Source organism: Aquarana catesbeiana, linkage group LG04, assembly GCF_042186555.1.
Source record: "Aquarana catesbeiana isolate 2022-GZ linkage group LG04, ASM4218655v1, whole genome shotgun sequence".
NCBI lineage: Eukaryota > Metazoa > Chordata > Amphibia > Anura > Ranidae > Aquarana > Aquarana catesbeiana.
This window is the reverse complement of record NC_133327.1, coordinates 479,785,664-479,808,256: the sequence shown is the minus strand read 5'-3', so window position 1 is coordinate 479,808,256 and position 22,593 is coordinate 479,785,664. Positions and strand designations below refer to the sequence as shown.

The 22,593-nt window shown below is 41.9% G+C and overlaps 1 protein-coding gene across 4 annotated transcripts in view; it reads right to left on the bottom strand.

Annotated features, from left to right (window-relative positions):
• MTR (5-methyltetrahydrofolate-homocysteine methyltransferase) overlaps positions 1-22,593 on the bottom strand; it is a 1,497,716-nt gene that overhangs the window by 686,382 nt on the left and 788,741 nt on the right. For all 4 annotated transcript variants that reach the window (XM_073627630.1, XM_073627629.1, XM_073627631.1 and 1 more), the window contains one exon: positions 4,563-4,652. In XM_073627630.1, coding sequence (XP_073483731.1) covers positions 4,563-4,652 — 90 coding nt within the window. The remainder of the gene's footprint in view (positions 1-4,562; positions 4,653-22,593) is intronic.

Genomic DNA, 22,593 nt, shown 5'->3' with positions numbered 1-22,593 from the left:
GACTGCTGAGCGATGTAGTTCAGCAACTGTCGCTGCTACCAATGCTCAGTCTGGTGTTTTAAGTAAATGCTGCCTGGGAGAATGCCTGTGTCCCACCTCACATGCGCCCGTCAGCTGTGTCCCTCCATAGGCTGTGTGCACCTGAAAGAGAGTGCACTTTAAAGCCTGTGTAGCCAGCGATGTGGGCGTCTAATCACGCCGGACGTCGCGTTAATGCTCCGCCCCCCCTCCTCCGACCACCCCTCCCACCCCCCTCTTTTTTTTCAAAAACGTGTGCTTTCCCACGCAAGCCGAGGCTCCGATCCTCGGGACAAGCATGGAGGGGAGGCTGGGGTGGAGGAGAGAGAAGGGCCGGTGGATGGGAACCTGCCGAAAATGTGGTAGTGGCGGGTGGTGCGGTATACTACCGCTGTTTGCTCAGGCCACCCCGGCCCCCCTAACCATGGGGGGAGAATCCCTAAGGAGAGAACCCCCCAACCCATCGTACCTGGAGCCTGGCTGGAGGAGCGTACAGCGTGGACACTGAGACAGACAGAACAAGCATGAAAAGGTGTGTGCTCTTGACAGCCCCCAGTGGCGACAATAGGCATAGCATACATTTACTTAAAGGAGAAAACCTACTAGAATTAAAAAATTCCTGAGGAGTCTCCCTTACCTTATCCAGCCGCAGGGTTCTGTTATACAGACCCAATCTTCACCTCTCACGGTGGGCTCCATTTGAAAAACCTTCAGAGACTGGGGCCCCCTTGAATAGGAGGATCTGCAACTCTGGTATCATAAAGCACCCCGCCAGGGATATGGCTGAAAAAAACAAATACTGGATCCCTGGGTCCAGCTCTGTAAAAAAAGAAGCGTTACAGGTAAAAGCTTGTTTCTTCGGACATGAAGCCCGGGTACCATCCAATTTGGCCTGAAAAAGCACTTTGAATGGATCTGGTTGCATGGCTTGCCCCAGTATAGGATATTCCTTTGGAGCTCAGCACAGCACATCTTATTTGTGACCAACACCTAAGACACTGGCGAAAAAACTGAGGTATCCCCAGTAAGGGGAGGGGTTATATAGGGGGTTGAACTTCCTGTCTAGGGTGTGACCAGTGTCCAATCACCTAGTGATACCCTATAACCCATCAGTGATTACTGAGGCTCTGTGTCCCGTGATGTACGAGAAAGAAAAAACGGCATGGGAATTCCCCACAAGGGAACCCCGAACGTAACGGGTGACCCCGCCCCCCTCTAACGTCACGGGGAATGCCACAGGGAAGTCCCTGTGCGTCAGAGGGGGGCGGGGTCACCGGCTGGCCCCGCCCTCCGTTATTTAAGAACCGTCAGAAGACGAGAAGCGTCACACAGCGAGAGCCTCCCATTATGGATGCGGAGCAGCCCAAGAAGAAGAAGGGAAGAAGACGCCGCGGAGGAAGATGCTGAACGAGAACACCGGAGGGAGAACCAGAAGGATCAGAAGAAGAAGATGGATGAAGAAACCGAAGGAAGATAGAAGATAGAACAAAGAAGAAGCATTTAAATAAAGGAATTGTCAAAAACTGTCTCTTGTCATTTTTAACACTTTTTTTGTGAAATGGTAGGGGTACTCCCTTACCATTTCACACGGGGGGGGATCAGGATCTGGGGGTCCCCTTGTTAAAGGGGGCTTCCAGATTCCAATAAGCCCCCCGCCCGCAGACTCCCACAACCACTGGGCAAGGGTTGTGGGGATGAGGCCCTTGTCCCCATCAACATGGTGACAAGGTGCTTTGGGGGCTACCCCAAAGCACCCTTCCAATGTTGAGGGCATGTGGCCTGGTATGGTTCAGGAGGGGGGGCGCTCTCTCGTCCCCCCCTCTTTTCCTGCGGCCTGCTAGGTTGCGTGTTCGGATAAGGGTCTGGTATGGATTTTTGTGGGAACCCCACACCCTTTTTTTTTTTATTTTGGCGTGGGGTTCCCCTTAAAATCCATACCAGACCTGAAGCGTCTGGTATAGATTTTGAGGGGGACCCCCACGCCATTTTTTTTTATTTTGGTTCGGGGTTCCCCTGTGGGGAATTCCCATGCTGTTTTTATCAATTAACTTTTATGTGTATTGTCGGACCGGCAATTCATTAATAGCCGCAAGTAGTTTTAAATGACTTTTTTTCCTTTGAAATGTAATTTTGCTGTCAGACTGTTCTAAACACAGGAAACACGCACCCCTTTACAGGCATACTATAGACACCCCCCAGGTACGAAATTTAAAGGAATATTACATTTTTATTGTTTCACTTTAAGCATTATTAAAATCACTGCTCCCGAAAAAAACGGCAGTTTTTAAAACTTTTTTGCATTGATCCATGTCCCCTGGGGCAGGACCCAGGTCCCCAAACCCTTTTTATGACAATAACTTGCATATAAGCCTTTAAAATTAGCATTTTTGATTATTCATGTTTGTGTCCCATAGACTTTAACGGTGTTCGCGTGTTCGAACAAATTTTTTGCCTGTTCGCATGTTCTGGTGTGAACCAAACAGGGGGGTGTTCGGCTCATCCCTAGTGCTAATTAACTCACCTATTGTTTGTCTGCTAGCAAACTTTTATGTGATGTACTTTGTTGTGACCTTGGGGCCGGGAAGTCTCACCTGAAGTAGGAGTATCTGATTAATCACAACATTGTCCAGGTGACTAGTTGTTTAACGTAATATTTATAGTATATTAGGATTGTTACTTAGCTATGGTAATTAATTATATTCCTGTGTACAGTTTGTATTGTTAGGGCAATATGATCAGGAGGGGGGATGTCCTCCTGTGGGGTATAAAGTATGTGTCTGAGTTTCATTAAAGAGTCATTTCTTTGGAGTTTACCTCACATCTTGTCTGTGTATGATGTTTGGGGTAAAAAGGGCTGGTATTAGCTCTCAGTCTGCTTGAAACAGTTTGTAGGCAAGGAAGCACTGTTTGGCGTAAAGAAGAGCCTAGTTGGGGTCCCCAAGTGGTTCCGTCACATGGGCATATAGAAGGAGCTTCCTTATCATGAGAAAGGGTCATCAATATGCCTGCTGCACACAGCAAATAGAATATGAATGTTGAACAGCAGCCTTACTATTTGTTGGTAGCCAGGCATTCTCTGTCCTTCTGTGATGGTATAGACAGTGTACAGGGTGGGAAAGGGTGAGGTCCTCTGTAGTTCTGGGGTTGTTGTAGGTTGTGATCATTGAGGATGTCCAGCCAATCCTCCAGATGAAAGGGTTAAATGACTAAGTCGTCGAGGAGAGCCAGCACAATAGCAGTGAAGCAGACAAAAACAGTATCAGATTCTTTCCTGATTATGAAATGCAGGGGATACCCCCAGCGGTATGTTGCACCAACATTGTGAGGCTTGTGGGTTAACCCTCTGCACAGCATGCTCCTGGACAGGTAAGGCAAGATTTGCCCTATCAAAGTCTGTGGCACTTTGTTGCCACACTTCAGACAATTTCTTCCTTAATCAAAAAGAAACAAACCCTGCATATGACATTCCTGGAACTTTTCGGGTAGAGTCCAGGGCCGTGTGCAGGTGATCCACATTGATACCTTCTGCGAGTGTATCTCCAAAAAATAGGCTGAAGATGCCTAGGACTGTGTTGATATTGTTTCCTCCAAGAGAACCCAAATGCTCACATTGTTCATCCAATTGCAATCTTTGAGGTATTCAATCTGGAGCTGCAAGTGAGCCAGGTAAGGTATAATGTCCATGAGCTGTTTTACAGGGTATGAAGTCAGTGTCATCTCAGAAGAGCTGGCTTCTAAACTGTCTATCTGGGCTGAAAGCAAAGATGTGGTTTGTTGTAGGGCATCAATGTCCTCTCTGATTGATTTTTGATGTGTGATTTTTGATGTGTGAGGAAACTAAACTCAAGGAAAGGTGTCCCCATGGAGAAAGTCCTGTGTGAGGAAGTTGGATGGGTTACCACCAAATTGGTTGAAATGTTGCCTGAAGTAACCGTGTGTTGTCCAGAGAAAAAACTTGACTTCAGGCTCTGAAGTGTCCTTTATCAGATCCTGGCTGTTCTTGCACTTGGACATAATGGTTTGTGAGTAGCAGTGCTGGAAAAACAGCATGCCCAGTTGTAGTATTTACAAATTGGTATGGGAGCTCCACATGATGGCTTCTCACACAGCCATGCTCCAGACACAATCCCAGATGTACCTTTTTTTTAACTTCATCTCATATTACCCCCAACAATAGCATGCAGGTTTGCCTGGGCTCTCCTATGCCCACATACAGTCACACAGCTGTGTATCTGTTTTGTAAAAGGCCATTATGAGATTTGGAAAAGGATGTGGTGTCAAAATCATGTAATTGGCTTTTCCTTCACAGAGTTCTCTCTGCAGCAATAAGTCACACATACATTTTACAAATGGGATAGCAAGCCCCCCCACAGCCCCTTACAGAACACTGTAAATAAGTATAAGCACTTGGTATCATATAGAAAGCTATTTAATTAGACAAAGCAAAGAAGCCTAACAAAATCAGTCAGAATCAATTTTTCACAGATTTGACTCTTATCAGTCCTTACTAAACCTTTATGTTAAACAAACCAGATAGAACTAACCTTGACAAGGGCATATTCCAGTCTCTCCTCCACAGTCAAATTTCTCCATTCATCACCCTGGGTTGTCTTTTTACCCATTTTCCCTGTTGTCTACGAAAGAAAAAAGCACAGCTTATTAAAGTGAAACAGAATTTTGTGTACTTACTGTAAAATATTTATCCTTGAGGGACACAGTCAGCCCTGCTACAAAGAGTTTGAGCATAAAGAAGCTGAAGGCTTGGTCTTTCCTTGTGGTTGATATCCTCCTGAAAAAGAAGCCAGCCTTAGGAGTAGCTAACAGTCAAATGTTACATTATGAAAACTAGGTTGATGACTTTAAAACCAGTAATAAGCCTGAAAATATCAGGAACCTCTATCGGACAGGGTCTGTGCCCCCCCCTACTTAACTAATGGGGAAAATTATTTTACATTTAGAACCAAAAATGTTTTACATACCTGTAAATTTCATATCTTGGGGTACATTTCAGTCTGCTAGATTCTGTAGGGAACCCAAGAACCACAAACTGTTGGGGGGGACAAACTCAGGTAGGGGGAAAAAAGGGCTGAAGCCCTGGAAGAACGCAAAATAACTACCACCCTGTGAGGAATAGAAGGGGGGCCAGTTGACAAGGGAATACATGGCATAGCCATAGATGACAGCCCGAACCCCACCCATAGGGCTAATTGTAAGTGTTTGACATGCCTTCAAGACAGAACACATTCCAACGGAAGGTGATAAAATAGACCCCAGGTAAGAAAGCAAAATTGATTCCCTGGATTCTTTGCCCTCAAGTAACATAAGAAGAGATTGTTAGGGTTAACAGAGAGGTGGTTCCATTTCTACAGAGGCTCTTGTAAGAGGTCCTTACAGAGGCTAAAGGGGAGGCTCTGTGAGGGCACCTGAGGTAGGCGCCAGAGGGCAGAGAAAATAATAACATTGTAAAAGAGCAACGTTTTGCAAAAAGATGTATAGCCAAGATGTTAGGAAGTGGATATAAAGACCTGCTGGGTAACAAGGGCTAGGTGTTTTCTGATCCCAAAGAGAATAGAATGCAGCATGAGAATTTCAAGGATGGGGTTCCCTTCCATCGCACTAGGTGAGAAATACCTCACATGAAAGAGTACAAAGTATGGGGGGAATGATCTGGATACCCCTGAAAATGAGTAGCACCAAATTACAGGTTAGAATTTTATTGACTGGTAAATATTAGGTTATTATAGAGGCTGTAAGAACTTTGGCCAACAGTTTGTAAATTATTTTGATAACTGAAGAGGTCTGTTGACATAGGCAGGCAAGTGCTGAGGTACCTACAAACCACATGCACAAACAAGCATATAAAAGGGAAGCATTATGAACACTGGCATTGCCACCTTTTCTAGTACTAGGTTGGCGAAAGTAGTCAACTAGTGCCAAGGCTAGTTATTTTGATCAGGCGAGAGAAGGATTACTCAGCTCATAAAACAGGCAACCCAGTGATCTTTGACTCTGATACGGGGAAGTCATATCAAAATTCATGGCAGAGTCTGCATTACAGGGTTCTTCATCTAATGGAGCCAGGGCTGGACTGGGAATAAAAAACAGCCCTGGAAATAATTTCATACCAGCCCTATAGCATTATTATACCAGCCCAACATCATTTTCTTGTTCCTGAAAAGGAAAACCATGCATTTTAAAGCACATTTGAAGAGTGTGTTATTTATAGATAAGACAGATATGAAAGCACAATGGGCTAGAAATATTTTATATATATATATATATATATATATATATATATATATATATATATATATATATATATATATATATATATAACCTTCCACAGAAAATACAGGAAAGATGGGGGGGCTACTGATATAGGGGAAAACCTTCATATCAGTGCCCCCTTACATTATTGTATTCACCCCCCCTTACATCAGTGACCCCCCCCCCCCATCAGACTGGCCTGGTGGTGCTGTCACTGACCTCCTCTCAGGTGCACCGTGCAGGAATCAGTTAGTCGGCTCCAGCTTGGTGGCTCTGCTTTTCCTATAGTCTCCTATCCACAGTCCTCGCGTCTGACTTCTCCCATGACCCCCAACCCGGCGGAACTCCCACTCTTGACTCCTCTCCTGACTCCCTCAGAGACTGCAGACATGATATAAGGCAATAGATGCTCAGAGGCTGCGGGCATAGTTCAGGAGATGGTCAGAGGCTGTGGGCATGGTACAGGAGATGGTCAGAGGCTGCGGGCATATTACAGGAGATAGTCAGAGGCTGTGGGCATGGTACAGGAGATGGTCAGAGGCTGTGGGCATGGTACAGGAGATGTCAGAGGCTGCAGGCATATTACAGGAGATGGTTAGAGACTGATTACATGATACTGAGGATGTTAAGAGAATGTAGACATGATACAGGAGATGGTCAGAGACTGTAGACATGGTACAAGAGATCAATGCAGCCTCACCAGTGCCCATCAAATGGAGCCTCACTGTGCCCATCAATGCAGCCTCTGTGCCAGTCCATGCAGCCTCACCGTGTCCATCATTGCCACCTTACTGTGCCCATCATTGTCACCTCACTGTTCCCATCATTGCCGCCTCAGCGTGCCCATCATGGCAGTCTCACATGCCCATCATTGCAGCCTCACCGTGCCCTGCCCATCATTGCAGTCTCACATGCCCATCATTGCAGCCTCACCGTGCCCTGCCCATCATTGCAGGCTCACATGCCCATCATTGCCGCCTCACCGTTCCAATCATTGTGGCCTTACTGTGCCCTCATTGCGGCCTCACCATTGTTGCAGCCTTACTGTGCCCATCATTGCAGCTTCACATGCCCATCATTGCAGCCTCACCATGCCCTCATTGTAGCCTTACTGTGCCCATCATTGCTGCCTTACTGTGACCTCATTGCAGCCTCACCGTGCCCTCACTGCAGCTTCACCATGCCCTCATTGCAGCCCTGTGCCCATCTCATTGCTGCCTTACTGTGCCATCATTGCCACATTACTGTGCCCAACATTGCCACCTTACTGTGCCCATCATTGCCGCCTTACTGTGCCTTCATTGCAGCCTTACTGTGCCCATCATTGCAGCCTCACATGCCCATCATTGTCGCCTCACCGTGCCCATCATTGCCGCCTCACCGTGCCCATCATTGCCGCCTCACCGTGCCCATCATTGCCGCCTCACCGTGCCCATCATTGCCGCCTCACCGTGCCCATCATTGCCGCCTCACCGTGCCCATCATTGCCGCCTTACTGTGCTCTCATTGCAGCCTCACCATGCCCTCATTGCAGCCTCACCATGCCCTCATTGCAGCCTTACTGTGCCCATCATTGTCACCTTACTGTGCCCTTATTGCATCCTCACCATCATTGCAGCCTTACTGTGCCCATCATTGCGGCTTCACATGACCATCATTATAGCCTCACTGTGCCCATCATTGCTGCCTTACTGTGCTCTCATTGCAGCCTCACCCTCATTGCAGCCTTAGTGCGTGGATTATGCACAGCGGGCATCTCCCGCTGTGTCACAGAGCTGAGTGTGAAATCATGTTCGGCCGTGCTATGACAAAAGCCCCACCCTCCTCCAAGACCAGCTCATGTGATAGACAGAACGCTGCGTCTATCACACAAGCTGGTCTAGGAGGAGGGCGGGACTTTTGTCATAGCGCGGCCGAACATGTCACAGCTCCATGACACAGCGGTCTCCCGCTGTGCATGAGAAGGAGGGAGGGGAGTGCTGCGCTGCAGCCACAGCATAGCCATAGATCCAAAGCGGCCCCAGGGCAGGCAGCCTATCGGGAAATGTCCTGGTATCCCGGTAGGCCAGTCTGGCTCTGAATGGAGCTAACCTCAGTGTGTAGTGTTGTATATGTTGTAATATGTTCACCGATTTATGTGGGACATTGTTGTGTGTATGTACACATGCAGTCAATATTGACCAGGCCAGAATTCAATTGACTGGTTGATTTGTCCAACTGAATTTTAACATATCAAGGGGACAGCTGAAGACTCTTTGATGTGTTGATCTTATGCAAGTCTACCTAGGTGTGTGAGGTGAGGTATGGTCTGGAAACCTAACTGAACATTTTAAAGGGTACATTGTTTAAAGGACCATAGTAGAAGTATTTATTGATGGTAATTAGACTTGATGGGGTAACAATAAGATCAAAGAGTATTTTGGGTTGACCTAGCAGAAACTCCCTCCTAGTGGACTAGTATTTCATGGAGGACATTCAAGCTGGATTTAGTTTTGAGTGAGGCTTGTCTGTGTATGAGAGAGGCTTGTCTGTGTATGGCAGGGAAGACACAGACCTAGGAGATGGGTTTCTGAATTATATTTCCTCTGTCGGATTTCTTTGTCATCTGTGGACTTTGGACTTTGTTCTGTGTTGGAAGTCAATAAAGTGCATCTCTCTGGAAGAATTGGGTTGCTGCGGAAGAGTACTTACATCATCATCATTATAATACCTAAATATTAATTATCATACCCACTCTACATCTATACACCCAGTATATATTAATATACTCGATCACTACATGTAGTATGAAGAGGAGCTCCAGTGACCATGAGTGCATAAAGTTAGGCATTGACTGTCCTGAAGGAGTCCGCCAGCAGAACCTGAGGGATATTCTCACTGAGATTCAACTGAAGGGTGTCAATTGCAGCATGTTGATGAACAAAGGGTTAAAACATCATGCTGAAGAGGTTGTAAATATAAAGACAAGGATTAAACAGTACAAGGTCGAGGGGGAGACTGAAAAAGGTTCAGTGTCAGCTGCAGGAGAAAGTGAGAACATCAGTGTTTGGGACAATGGTTCAAAAATTTGTCTCAGGAGTTTAAGAAAAAAAAGGCTCCAAAGGCACCCTGAGACATGAAACTCAGGGTTTGATTACGGATCTAATGATATAGCACCACAAAGTGTGGCAAGGTCACCAAATTAAAAACTACATTAAAGTGTGGATTAACAAAGTTGACTAACTCACTGGTTTTCTACTAAAGTTAGAGGATTCCTCATATAAGAGATATAATGGTAGAACAGGAAGAAAATAGGCTGCCGCAGTAGCGTTAGTGGACAAGTCTACAGGAGACCAGCCAATAAATCAGAATAGATGTTTGCAGTAGCATGATGGAACATACATTGTTGAGTGGATAATGGTGCATGTGCAGGATTTTGAAAATTCCTTGTAATCCTCCCTAAGAACCTGCCTTGTGATTGTAAGCTGCAGGGTGGTGTATGAAAAATGATCTGCCTTGTGAAGCGGTAAGCAAGAACATGTAGCAGAATTAAACAACACAGAAAGGACAGCAATAGAGACTCTTTGTGTGCCTCTCCAAAAGACATCAATGGGTGAGGCATATTTCTTGTAATGTGGAGTAAAGGACAGTACAAATAATACTCTGGGGTAGTAATAATCATGTCTATATTATAATTCAGCTATTGTTGACCACTAGGGGGGTGGTGACCCTGGGAGGGCATATTTATATATACCCTGTATATACACACACACACACACATATATACACACATATACATTATCTCACAAAAGTGAGTGCACCTCACATTTTTGTAAATATTTTGATTCTATCTTTTCTATCTTTGTATGTATTCCTTTGTATTCCTTTTCTTTATATCCCATAAATGAATGGAAGTAGTTGTTCCTTTAATTGGAATACTTCTGTTTTGATTTTTTTTTTTTTTTTCAACTTGAACTGTCTTCTCATTTTTTTTGCAAAAGGTCTTTCACTTTGGTTGAAGAATCAATACCATTCTTCCATTAGACCTTTATCTTTATTTACTCCATTGTTTGGGGCTATATCCCATTTAAGTCTCCTAGGTGTAATTTTTTGGAGATATACATATCTAATGTGGCTATAACCCACCACACTCAATTGCTTTTCCATGCTGTGTCTTAGGTGTTTGAACAAACTACCCATTGCTGCAGGACCAATTGGCACCAAAGTGTCACTAGTAATGAAAGGTGGTCGTGGGTGGTCCCACGCAAATGGCTAAATTGATTGGTAGTTAAATGGAACTGCTGCCCCTAATACAACCACTTAAGTGGAGTATGGGATATATGATAGATTAAACAGTAGGTGTGGCACTGTTCTTAACCACTTGCCAACCGGCTCACGCCGTTAAACGTCGGCGAAGTTGCACAGGTGCGCAAAACAATGTACCCATACGTCGCTGTGTCATCAGAGGCTAGTGGGTGCGCCGACGCGCGTGCACTGCAGATGTGATGTCCGTGATCGTGACAAGGAGAGGCAGCATGGGGAAATGACAAATGTAAACAAGGCATTTCCCTGTTCTGCGTAGCAACATGACAAGGATCTACTGCTCCCAGTGATCAGGAGCAGTGATCTGTCATGTTCTAGTGAGCCCATCCCCCCTACAGTTAGAACACGCCCAGGGAACACACTTAACCCCTTGATCGCTCCCTATTGTTTAACCCCTTCCCTGCCAGTGACATTTACACAGTAATCAGTGCATTTTTATAGCACTGATCGCTGTATAAATGCCAATGGTCCCAAAAAGAAATACTTTTTTATATATATTTTTGGGATATTATAGCAAAAAGTAACAAAATTTGCTTTTTTTTCCAAAATGTTTGGGTTTTTTTTGTTTATAGTGCAAAAAATAAAAAAACGCAGAGGTGATCAAATACCACCAAAAGAAAGCTCCATTTGTGGGGAAAAAAGGACGTCCGCGCAATTGTCAGTTAAAGCGCCGCAGTGTCATATCGCAAAAAAGGGCTTGGTCGGGAAGGGGGTAAATCCTTCTGGGGCTGAAGTGGTTAAATGGTACCAGGAGTCTGATTGATCCATGATGCACTCTAGCCAATATCTGTTGATTAAATGAATGAACATTTCTTGGTGCAAAAAGAATAGAACATATACAGTTAAAGTGACTGATGCTTAAAATGTGGCTAGTACTCTGGCAAGTTGATTAATCATATGCATAATGTGACATAAGTGCAATTTTAGATAAAGTGACAGGTGCTTTAAATGCAATTAATGCTATAACAAATTAATTATTTATATGCATGTACATATTGTGACATAAGTGCAATCTTAAATTAAAATGACTTGTGCTCCAGTGAACAAATTGATATGACACAGTTCTTATACGAAAACACAAAGTCTTTGGTAAAAAGTAACAGGTGCTTTTCGATTGTGCCTCTGTGCTGGTGCTTCTTATTGTGCCCCCTATAGGTATTGCACTCACCAGAAGTATTCACCCCACAAAGGGGTATTTCACATTCACAAGGATTGTTCATTTAATCAACAACAGCTATTGTATCATTGGAGCAGACTCCTGGTACTATTTAAGAACAGTGCCAAACCTGGGGCGGAGCTAGCCAGAGACCAAGATGGGCGCGGTTTAACGGAGCTCTGACTGCAGCGAGTAAACAGCGGCACACACCGGGTTTCCAGGACCTCAGTCGAGCTCAAAAAACGGGCGTTTCAGCTTGCACGACCCAGGAGATCAAACGGTCACCATGCCAAGATGGGAGGCAGAGGGGTCCCTGCCTCAGAAACTGACCGAATTCTTCCTGCCGGGGCCTAGGCAAAATGGCGCTGGGGCGACCTCCACGCCAGTATCCAGACCCACACAGAGCTCATCACAGAAGGGGAAATCTAAAAAAAGAAACAGTCCACCTAAAGGATCACAATCCTCTCCAGCTACACCAGCCTCTGGAAGTCCAGAGAAATCCCGGGCGAGGATGGATGCAGCAGATGAAGAACATGAGGGGAGCTCTGCCCATGATTCAGGGGATGACACCAAGGAGCTGCCAAACTCCATAGATCAATTCTCTACTACTACAATTCTCTACTACTAATCAACCGGTCATGTAGCTTAAAGAAATGCTGGTATCCCTGAGAAGTTCTTTGCATTCTGACATGTTATCCTGTATTCACACAGTTAGCAGAGACTTACAGGAGGTATCGCAAAGAGTGACACATGTGGAAGATAAGATGGGGGAGTTTGCCACTACCATTAATGCATTAGTGGATGCAAACGAAAGTAATGAAGATGGTATAGATAGTATAAAAGCCAAAATGGCGGACATGGAGGACAGAGCCAGGAGAAATAATGTCAAAATAAGCGGTATTCCAGAATCTGTCCTACAGCAAGACCTGCGTAATTATGTATCTCAGCTCTTTACCACAGTACTACCAGAAATGTCAGCAATAGATTTTACTGTGGACAGGATTCACCGCCTCCCCAAGCCCACTCATCTCCCCGCCAGCGTCCCCCGGGATGTTATTCTGCGACTCCACTTCTACCACACTAAAGAAAAGTTGATGTCAGTGTCCCGCCATAAAGAGCTAATACCGTCACCATACACAGACCTGCAATTTTATGCGGACTTATCTCAATTTACCTTACAAAAATGCAGGAACTTAGGCACTATTACCAAGGCGCTTAGAAACCACAAGCTAAGTTACAAATGGGGATTTCCCACGAAACTAATTGTCACCAAGCACGGAAAAGAGCACATAATGGACTCCATAGACAAAGGCATGGAACTGCTAAGCAAATGGGGTATTATACCTGAACCGTCCACATCCTCGCGCTACAATAAGGATATTAATCAAGAATCTGAGTGGCACACTGGCAACCAGAAAATTGCACGCTCTCATAAATAACCTGGGCCCAGGTTCAAGACAAGAGCACTAATACTCGCTGAGGAAGAGTCTCTTCCAACTGTTCTCCTTTGTTGGTCCTGAAGACCACCTTTATCCCCACTAAATATTGAGTGGCTATGTGCCACACTCATCCTTTTCCTACTTATGTTAGGCTTACAGCCTTTGTTTTTTCCAAATGCTGTTATCTTTTTCTATTTTTAACAGTCAAGAAGAACATTCGAGTTATCGTACTGACCAGAATTGTACCTGCAAAACCAATGTGGACATCAAGTAGTCCTCGAGATCCACTCCTCCATCAAAAAAAAAAAAAGGCATGACCTTGCTAACAGTAAATGGTCACTACAAAATTCCCACCACACATCACTCCATCAACTCCCAAAATGGCTATTAATTTTCTAACAATTAATGCAAAAGGTCTCAACCATCCAGCGAAGAGAAGATCCCTATGGAAGGAGGCTCTGCAACACAAAAGTGATATAATGTGTGTCCAAGAAACACACTTTTGTGTGTCATCACCACCTAAATGCTCTCACCCCAAGTTCCCATTATTTTTAATGCCAATGCCGACACTAAACGAAAAGGGGTGATGATAGCAATAAGAGATACTGTAGCATTCAAGACCCACAAAACTATTTGTGATCCACAAGGGAGATTTATCATTTTGATTTGTGACATTAATTCTACCACTTATACAATTGTCAACATATATGCACCTAATACCAGACAAATAAAATTCTTCCATAAAGTTATACGAAAAATATGCACGGAACAAAAAGGGACTATTGGTGATGTGTGGAGATTTCAATGTTACTCCAGATCCAATGATAGACTTGACAGCTAAACCAAAACATTCTGCGCCATCTCTGAAGGCTGCACTACGATCCTACGAACTATATGATACTTGGAGATGTATAAATGCTAACGAACGGGATTACTCATTTTTTCAGGTGTCCATGAATCGATTTAATTTTAGTGGATAAAAAAATGCTATTCAAATGTAAAACAGCTAAAATTAACAATATCACTTGGTCGGATCATGCCTCAGTGTCATTAGCGGTGGGAGACCCCTCCACGCATGGACCTACCTTTGTGTAGAGGGCTAACTCTAAACTGTTTCAGGATGATCCTGCCAAATCTTATCTAACGAAACAACTTATAGAATTCTTTGAGTTCAATCGGGATTCAGTATCTTGCCCTTTTGCCGTATGGAATGCACACAAGGCGTTTGCAAGGGGAATCCTGATTCAACAAGGAGCTAGAAACAAAAGGAGGAGGCAGCATCAAGTTGATTCACAAATCTCCCAGATAGATCGCATTGAGAAACAAAACATGATACACACCTCTCATAAATTGACAGAATCATTATCACACCTTCGTAATGAGTTGAGACTCCTATTTTTGGAGGATTTTGAAAAGGCCACCAGGAGGCTCAAATTATCCTACTACACTAGCGGAAACAAAGCAGGGAAACTTTTAGCTAATAAACTCAAAAGGCCATAGATATAAAACTCAAATTCCCTTTATAAAACACCCCATTACATATACTAAACATTATCACCCACAGCAAATAGCGGACGTGTTCAGCCAATATTACAGCTCACTTTATAACATCAAAGATGACACTTACCCAGGATCATCTCACAGACCTTAATTCTCCCATTACAAACGAAGAAGTGAAGAAAATTATATCAGCTTTACCAACAAACAAATTGCCTGGACCTGATGGGTTCACAGGTGAATATTATAAGACATTCCAAGACATCCTATCACCACATTTGGTGAGGATGTTTGACTCTGCTGCTGTCTCCTCCTAATTTCCTCCTGACATGTTACAGGCTTTGATAGTAGCTTTACCGAAACCGGGAAAAGAACCTGACTCCCCACAAAACTTCAGGCCTATATCTTTACTGAATAATGACATCAAGATATATGCAAAGCTACTAGCTGAACGGTTAGTAAATATATTGCCTTCTCTTATTGATATAGATCAATCTGGGTTTACCACAGGCAGACAGACAGCAGACGCTATGCAGCGCCTGACTGATGTTATCCATGTGGTTGGGGAACGTTGAACGCCTTCTCTGTTCCTCGCGTTGGAGGCGGAGAAGGCATTCGACAGGATACATTGGAAATTTCTAGCTTTGGTATTGGACAAGTTTGGATTTGTAGGTCCTATCTATAGCGCCATAATGGCTCTTTATTCCACACCATCGGCCTGAGTCTACAATTCTGGTGCTCTATCTATGCCTTTTACCATTACCAATGGAACCAGACGGGGCTGCCCCCTATCCCCCTTAATTTTTAATCTCTTAATGGAACCACTTGCTACCTACATACGGTCACACCCACAGATAGTAGGCATACAAACAGGCTCTAGAACCCACACCATAAGTCTTTTCACCGATGATATAATATTAATGCTTACTAACCCGAAGGTATCTCTCCCCTCTGTTCATGAAGCACTACTTTTCTTTAACAAAGTATCATATTATAAAATCAACAAAATAAAATCCTACATACTAAACCTAGGTATCCCAGATAAAGATAGTTAGGAATTAAAACAACCATTCCCCTTCATTTAGAAAAAAGATGGTGTTAAGTATCTAGGTATAACCCTGACACCCAGAACAGAAGACCTAATATTGGCGAATTATACACCCTTCTTACACTCAATGGGGGCCAGATTAAAAAAAATAGACCAAAATGAATTGTCATGGCTTGGCAGATTGGCAGCCTTTAAGATGCAGATACTCCCTCAGCTGCTTTATCTTTTCAGAACTCTACCAATCCCAATTTCCAACTCATTTTTTTCATTCTATACAATCTATCATAAACAAATTCCTATGGCAAGGGAAAAGAGGTAGATGCGCCTTTAATAGACTGATCAAACACAGAAAAGCAGGTGGATTCTCACACAGATACAACACTAGATGCGAGCAGATTCTAACACAACATGGAAGGATATTGAAAGTGCACTAATCCCCAAAGGAAATCTTAAAGATTTCCTTCTAACTACTCATCTCACCAAATCACTACACAAAAAGCTAACCCCTCCTATACTATCAGTGAGAGCATGGACACACCTATGCAGTTATCAAAACTGGAGTGACAGGGTAACACCATTGAAGTTTCCCATATCAGCATTTACACATATCATTCCGGACCTCAATCTAACTAGTTGGCAGACAAAGGGAATATATTACCTAGGCGAAATTATGGAAGGCCCTTCGGTAAAGACATTCGCTAAACTACAATAAGACTATCAACTACCTCATACCGAGCTCTACAGATATACACAATTTAGTCCATCTACTCACAAGGAATCCACATCTAATCATAACACTACCAGAAAAACTGACTCAATTTTATCAAACAAAATTAAACACATGGAAAGGTATATCACTGATATACTTGAGACTCCAAGAAAAGAATATATGTACAAAAACACAGTCCATGCTAGCATGGGAACAAGAATTAGGGAAGGAATATACACCCCATCACTGGGAAAAATCATGTCGCCTTATTCATTCATCCACAAGAAGCACCAATTTAGGCAAAATGCAGCAAAAAATACTATTGAGATGGTACCTGACTCCACATCGCATAGCAAAAATATTTACGGGAGTCTCCCCGGATTGCTGGAGAGACTGTGGAAATACTGGCACACTGATTCATATACTCTGGTTTTGTCCAAAACTGAGGGGTTTGTGGTCACAAGTAGAAAGGATAATGATGGACATCACAGGTATAAAACAAGCATTATCTCCAGGGATGGCATTGTTGTCCTTGGATTTACACACTATCCCCTCAATGTACAGAGCAGTGATTTCACATATCTTGCTGGCCACTAGAATATCTATCCTGAGAAAATGGAAAGAAATAAATGCCCCTACATTATCGGAAATAATACAAACCACACAAACTAATGGATCATACAAAGTACTTCATGCATCAGCTAATGGGAATTATAAAAAGGTAAAGGAGCAATGGGAACCAATGGGACTGGTATTAACTGGAAAGTAAAACTCTGAAATGAATAATTATCACCTTGACTGCTCTATGTTTTATGTTTTTGGTTATATTGATGTTATTTTTCTACGGTTATGCTGACTGACTCATACCAACAATTCCGTTTCACACTTTAATGATTATAGCATAATAAATATTTGATGTGCACAACTAATAGAATACCCACGGCGACAAAATAGAGTGATTGCAAGTGGGTGTTCATTGATTCCTGTACAACACCACAATGATAATATATTAACTCTCTCTCTTACTTAAATTTTGCCAACCAACAGCATTATAAGATCACAAAGCTATACTAGATTGTATGTAACATTGGAAAACGAGAAGCGTTATTGTTACTAAAGATGTCAGACTTGAAAATGCACTGTTTACCTTGTTATTTTTCTATTTCTGTCATTTAAAATTAGTAACAATTATTGATGCAAAAAAAGAACAGTGCCACACCTACTGTTTAATCTAATCATATATACTATACTCCACTTAGGTGGAGTATAGTATGTATAGCATAATTAAGTGTGGTGGGATATAGCCACATTAGAAACTTATATCTCCAAAAAAAATTACACCTAGGAGACTTAGGTGGGATGTATCTCCAAACAATGGAGTAAATGATAAAGGTCTAATTAAAGAATGGTATTGATTCTTCAACCAAAGTGAAAAAGGCCCTTTGCAAAAAAAATTTTTGAGAAGACAATTCAAGTTGAAAAACATTGAAACGAGGGGCAGGAGGCGGAGCCTAGCGGAGCAGACATTCATTGTTAGAGCTCCACACCGCTGAGGAGAGAAGAGAAGGACAAAGCGGAGCCTGCAGGCTCAAAAGGTATCCATTTGAACCTTTTTGCCCCAGGGAACAAACTGTGAAAGTTTGGGCAGGAAATATGGTACTGGGAGGAAACCGTGGCAGAAATAAAAATCGCCTCACAAAGAGCTCACAGGCACTCACTACAGCTGAAGCAGCTCCAGTCACCTCACAAGATACAGCATCAGGGCGCTCTCACAGACAGAAAATGTCACAGCAAGACTCTCCATTTGAGTCAGATACAGAACAAATCCTCTCACAAACTTCTCCACAAGCCTCCTCAGTATCCCCAGTAATATTATTACAATTTGAAAAGATGCTTCATAAGGCTTTAAAATAAACCTCAGACCAAATAACAAACAGCCTAACCAAAGAAATAAGAGAGCTGGGAAACCGCACCGCAGCCTTAGAAATAAAAATGGATGAAATTGAAATTACAACCCAAGAAAATATAACAGAATTGGAACAATTAAAAAAAGAGAATTTAATACTTCAAACTAAGCTCGAAGATTACGAAAATAGAGCCAGACGTTCAAACTTGCGCATAAGGGGAATACCTGAAACTGTGACAGACCTGCAATCTACTATTACTGCTCTATTACAAGAACTAAAGCCAGATATCCCTATTGAACGTTTAGAACTGGACAGAGTACACAGAGCCCTCACAGCCAAAAAGAAAGATGGACCCCCACGTGATATAATCACAAAATTTCATTATTACAGAACGAAAGAACAAATACTAATTGCTGCAAGAGAAAAAAAGGAACTTAATTTTCAAGGACACAATTATCAAATTTTTGCTGACCTATCCCAACTTACTATTACTAAAAGACGATCCATGAAACCCCAACTAATGGAACTGCAACGCCACAACATTATGTATCAATGGGGCTTCCCCTTTTCAGTCAGATTTAACTACCAAGGTACAATTTACAGAAGCAGATCAGCAGATGAACTACAACAAACCCTTTTAAAATTAAATCTGACAGAACCCACAAGCAGCAACACTCCCACACGCAGAAGAATGGCATCATCTTCACCTTCAGGCAGCACCCAGAAAATTCCAGAACAAAATGGGAATCATCATTCTCACAAAAGAGGCCGTTATGCCACATCATCCATGGACCAAGAAGATTCAATGGACTGACATCCTAATTCCTGATATCTCTTCATTTATTATACTAAGAGATGGTTCTCTATTAAAAACCTATATTTATAACTGAATGTAACTGCATTCTGATAGTCACACACTGTGTGGGATCATGTTACATTCCAGTTATATTTCTTATTACTTCTGATTCATATAGCCTTAGAATATATAAGTGAAATAAGGAAATTCTTGTTCAGTTATATATTATCAGGTAATAACAATAGATTTATTACTTTTTAGGACAAATATGTTCAACAATCCAGAAGTAATGGAAGCTTTTTTTTTTTTTTTTTCTTTCTTTTCTTAAAACAAATATATTATTACCTAACTAGTTCCTAGAATTATGTTTTTGTTTATTCTAATCTGAAGCAATACAACCTCAATTTTATGAATTAACATATCTAAACAGTTACATATGAATAAAATATGTAATTGTTTACTCTAAAAGGGTTAAAATCCCAAAATAATTCAAACTATCTTCATCAATATCAAAGTTATTAGCAGTACCTTTCTAACTGAATTATTTAGCCTAAGGCAAGACTAACCATATACAACCACACTGGAATAAATAATTTCAACAAAAACTATATTCTGCACTCCAACTAATGAAACATCATTTTGATGTCTTTTGACATAGCACTTCTCTCCTGTAAGCGGAAGATCCGTGTACCCCCATTAGCCCTCCTCATTCTCCCAACCATATTATGTGGGAGTGTGACGAAGGCACTTATTCCCCTGAGAGAGATATTTATTCTCTTTCACGGGTAAATTGTGATTACTTGCAAAAAATAATTTATACAATGTATCATCTAATCTCATATGTTTTTTGTTTACTCTTTACTCCAGAATTCACTGGTTTCTTTTCTATCTTTTCATCTCTTCAGTCCACACAGGTTGATCTGCGCAGTCAGCTCTGCATAACAAAAAGTAAGTCAAAACTATTTGATCTATTGCCATGGCACCACTGAATATACTTTCCCTGAATGTTCAGGGAATAAATGTCCCTCAAAAAAGGACTAAAGCCTTCCGTACTTTCCATAACAAGAAGGCTCACATAGTATGCCTCCAAGAAACACACTTCACCAAAGATTCTACTCCAAAATATATTTCTCCTTTTTATCAACAAATTTACACGGCTTCTGCCTGTACCAAGCAAAGGGGAACTCTAATTGCATTTCACCGATCCACACCATTCACCTTATCATCAGAAATTAAAGACCCAGAAGGTAGATACCTGATACTCATGGGTTATATAATGGATACAGCAATCACGGTGATTTCCTACTACGCTCCTAACAAACAACCTACACCATTCCTCTCACATATATTACAAGTGATTAATACACACAAAATAGGAACAGTGATAATGTGTGGGGATTCGAACCAGGTCCTCCTCCCATTTCTAGATAAATCACCTTTTACACCATCCAAAATAACCTCTAGATTACCTTTTTCTCAACTTCTTTCCAAATACAATCTGGTAGATTCATGGAGAGAAAGTAACCCAATGAAAAAGAAATTCACTTATTTCTCGCACCCTCATCAAACATTCACCAGAATAGATCATATTTTTCTAACAATAGGAATGATACCAGAAATTATTGCATCAGATATAATTCCGATTCCGTGGTCTGATCATAATGCAGTATACACTACTATAGCCTCAGCCATACCAAAAGCGCATGATCCAACGTGGTACTTACCAGACATAATGCTCAAACACCCACTACATCAGATGGCCATTGAACAAGCTTTAAAGGAATACATATCAATTAATAATACAACAGACATCTCCCCAATAACACTGTGGGAAGCTCATAAGCCTGTCTTGCGTGGTACAATACAAAGACAAATGGCACTATTTAAACGGGAACGCAAAAATCTAGCAAAAAAACTAGAACTCAATTTTAATGCAGCCTACATATCATTTCAAGATAATCCATCTCAGAGTACAAAATCTCATCTGGAAAAATCTAGATTGGAATACGATCTATTTCTCACTGAGTCAGTTGATAAATCCCTCAAACGCTCCAAACACAATTTCTACATGAATACAAACAAACCAGGTACATATTTGGCTCGGGCATTAAATTCAACTAACAAATCTTTCAAACCAATACGTTTGAAATTATCAAAAAATGTTTACACTTGTAATCCAGTTAAAATAGTCCATAAATTTCACTCACATCTCGCAACTTTATACAAGACAAACAATGAATTTAATCCTACAGATGCTGAATCCTTCTTCTCAAAAATAACCTTACCTGAGTTATCTCAGAATCAAAAAAGCAGTTTGGATGAGCCTATAACTATAGATGAAGTTGCTAACGCCATAAAAGACCTAAAACTTAACAAAAGACCAGGCCCAGACGGCTACTCGGCTTTATACTATAAAACATTCTCAGAAATACTCTCTCCCATTCTCACTGAAACTTTTAACAAACTTCTAGATGGACATTCTTTTCGGCAAGAAACACTAATGGCAATTGTTTGTATGATCCCAAAACCCCTTTCTGATGATACTTCCTGTGTGAATTATCGGCCTATCTCTCTGTTAAACCTCGATATTAAATTATTAGCAAAAATAATAGCAAAACGCCTCAATAGCATTATAGGAAAATTAATACATAGAGATCAAGTAGGCTTCATGCCAAATAGACAGGCAGGCGATAGTATAAGCAGGGCAGTGTTATTGGCACATATTGCTAAAAAACGGAAAATCCCTTTATGTTTTCTATCTCTCGATATTAAGAGGGCATTTGACACAGTATCCTGGCAATATATGCAATATTCATTACAAAAATGGGGTTTTGGACCCCACTTTTTAACATGGATCAAAGCATTATATAATAAACCCAAAGCCTATATAAAATATGCTGGATACAAATCTGAAGCCTTTAATATCGAAAGAGGTACCCGACAGGGTTGCCCATTATCACCCTTATTATTTGCCCTTATACTCGAACCCATGGCCCAATATATCAGAACAAACCAAACTATAACTGGCATTGAAGTAGGAGGTATTACACACAAATTATGTATATTTGCAGATGATATATTACTTTTTCTATCATCACCACAGGTCTCTGGTCCTAACTTAATACCAGCTCTTGATGGATTTGCAGCCCTATCCGGCCTTATGATTAATCCTAAGAAATGCCTAGTGCTTAATATTTCACTCACAAACATGGAATTGATCCCGGCTAGGGCTGCACTCCCATTCACATGGGCAGAAAAATCAATCCCATATCTTGGAATTCATTTAACAGCATCTCATTCTGACTTATTTTCAACCAATTATCCTCCTGTATTAAGACAGATCACAAATCTAATAAAACAATGGTCGCAACTTCCTTTATCCTGGATGGGGAAGATTAATGCAATCAAAATGACTATTCTACCCAAATTGCTTTATCTATTCAGAGTCCTCCCT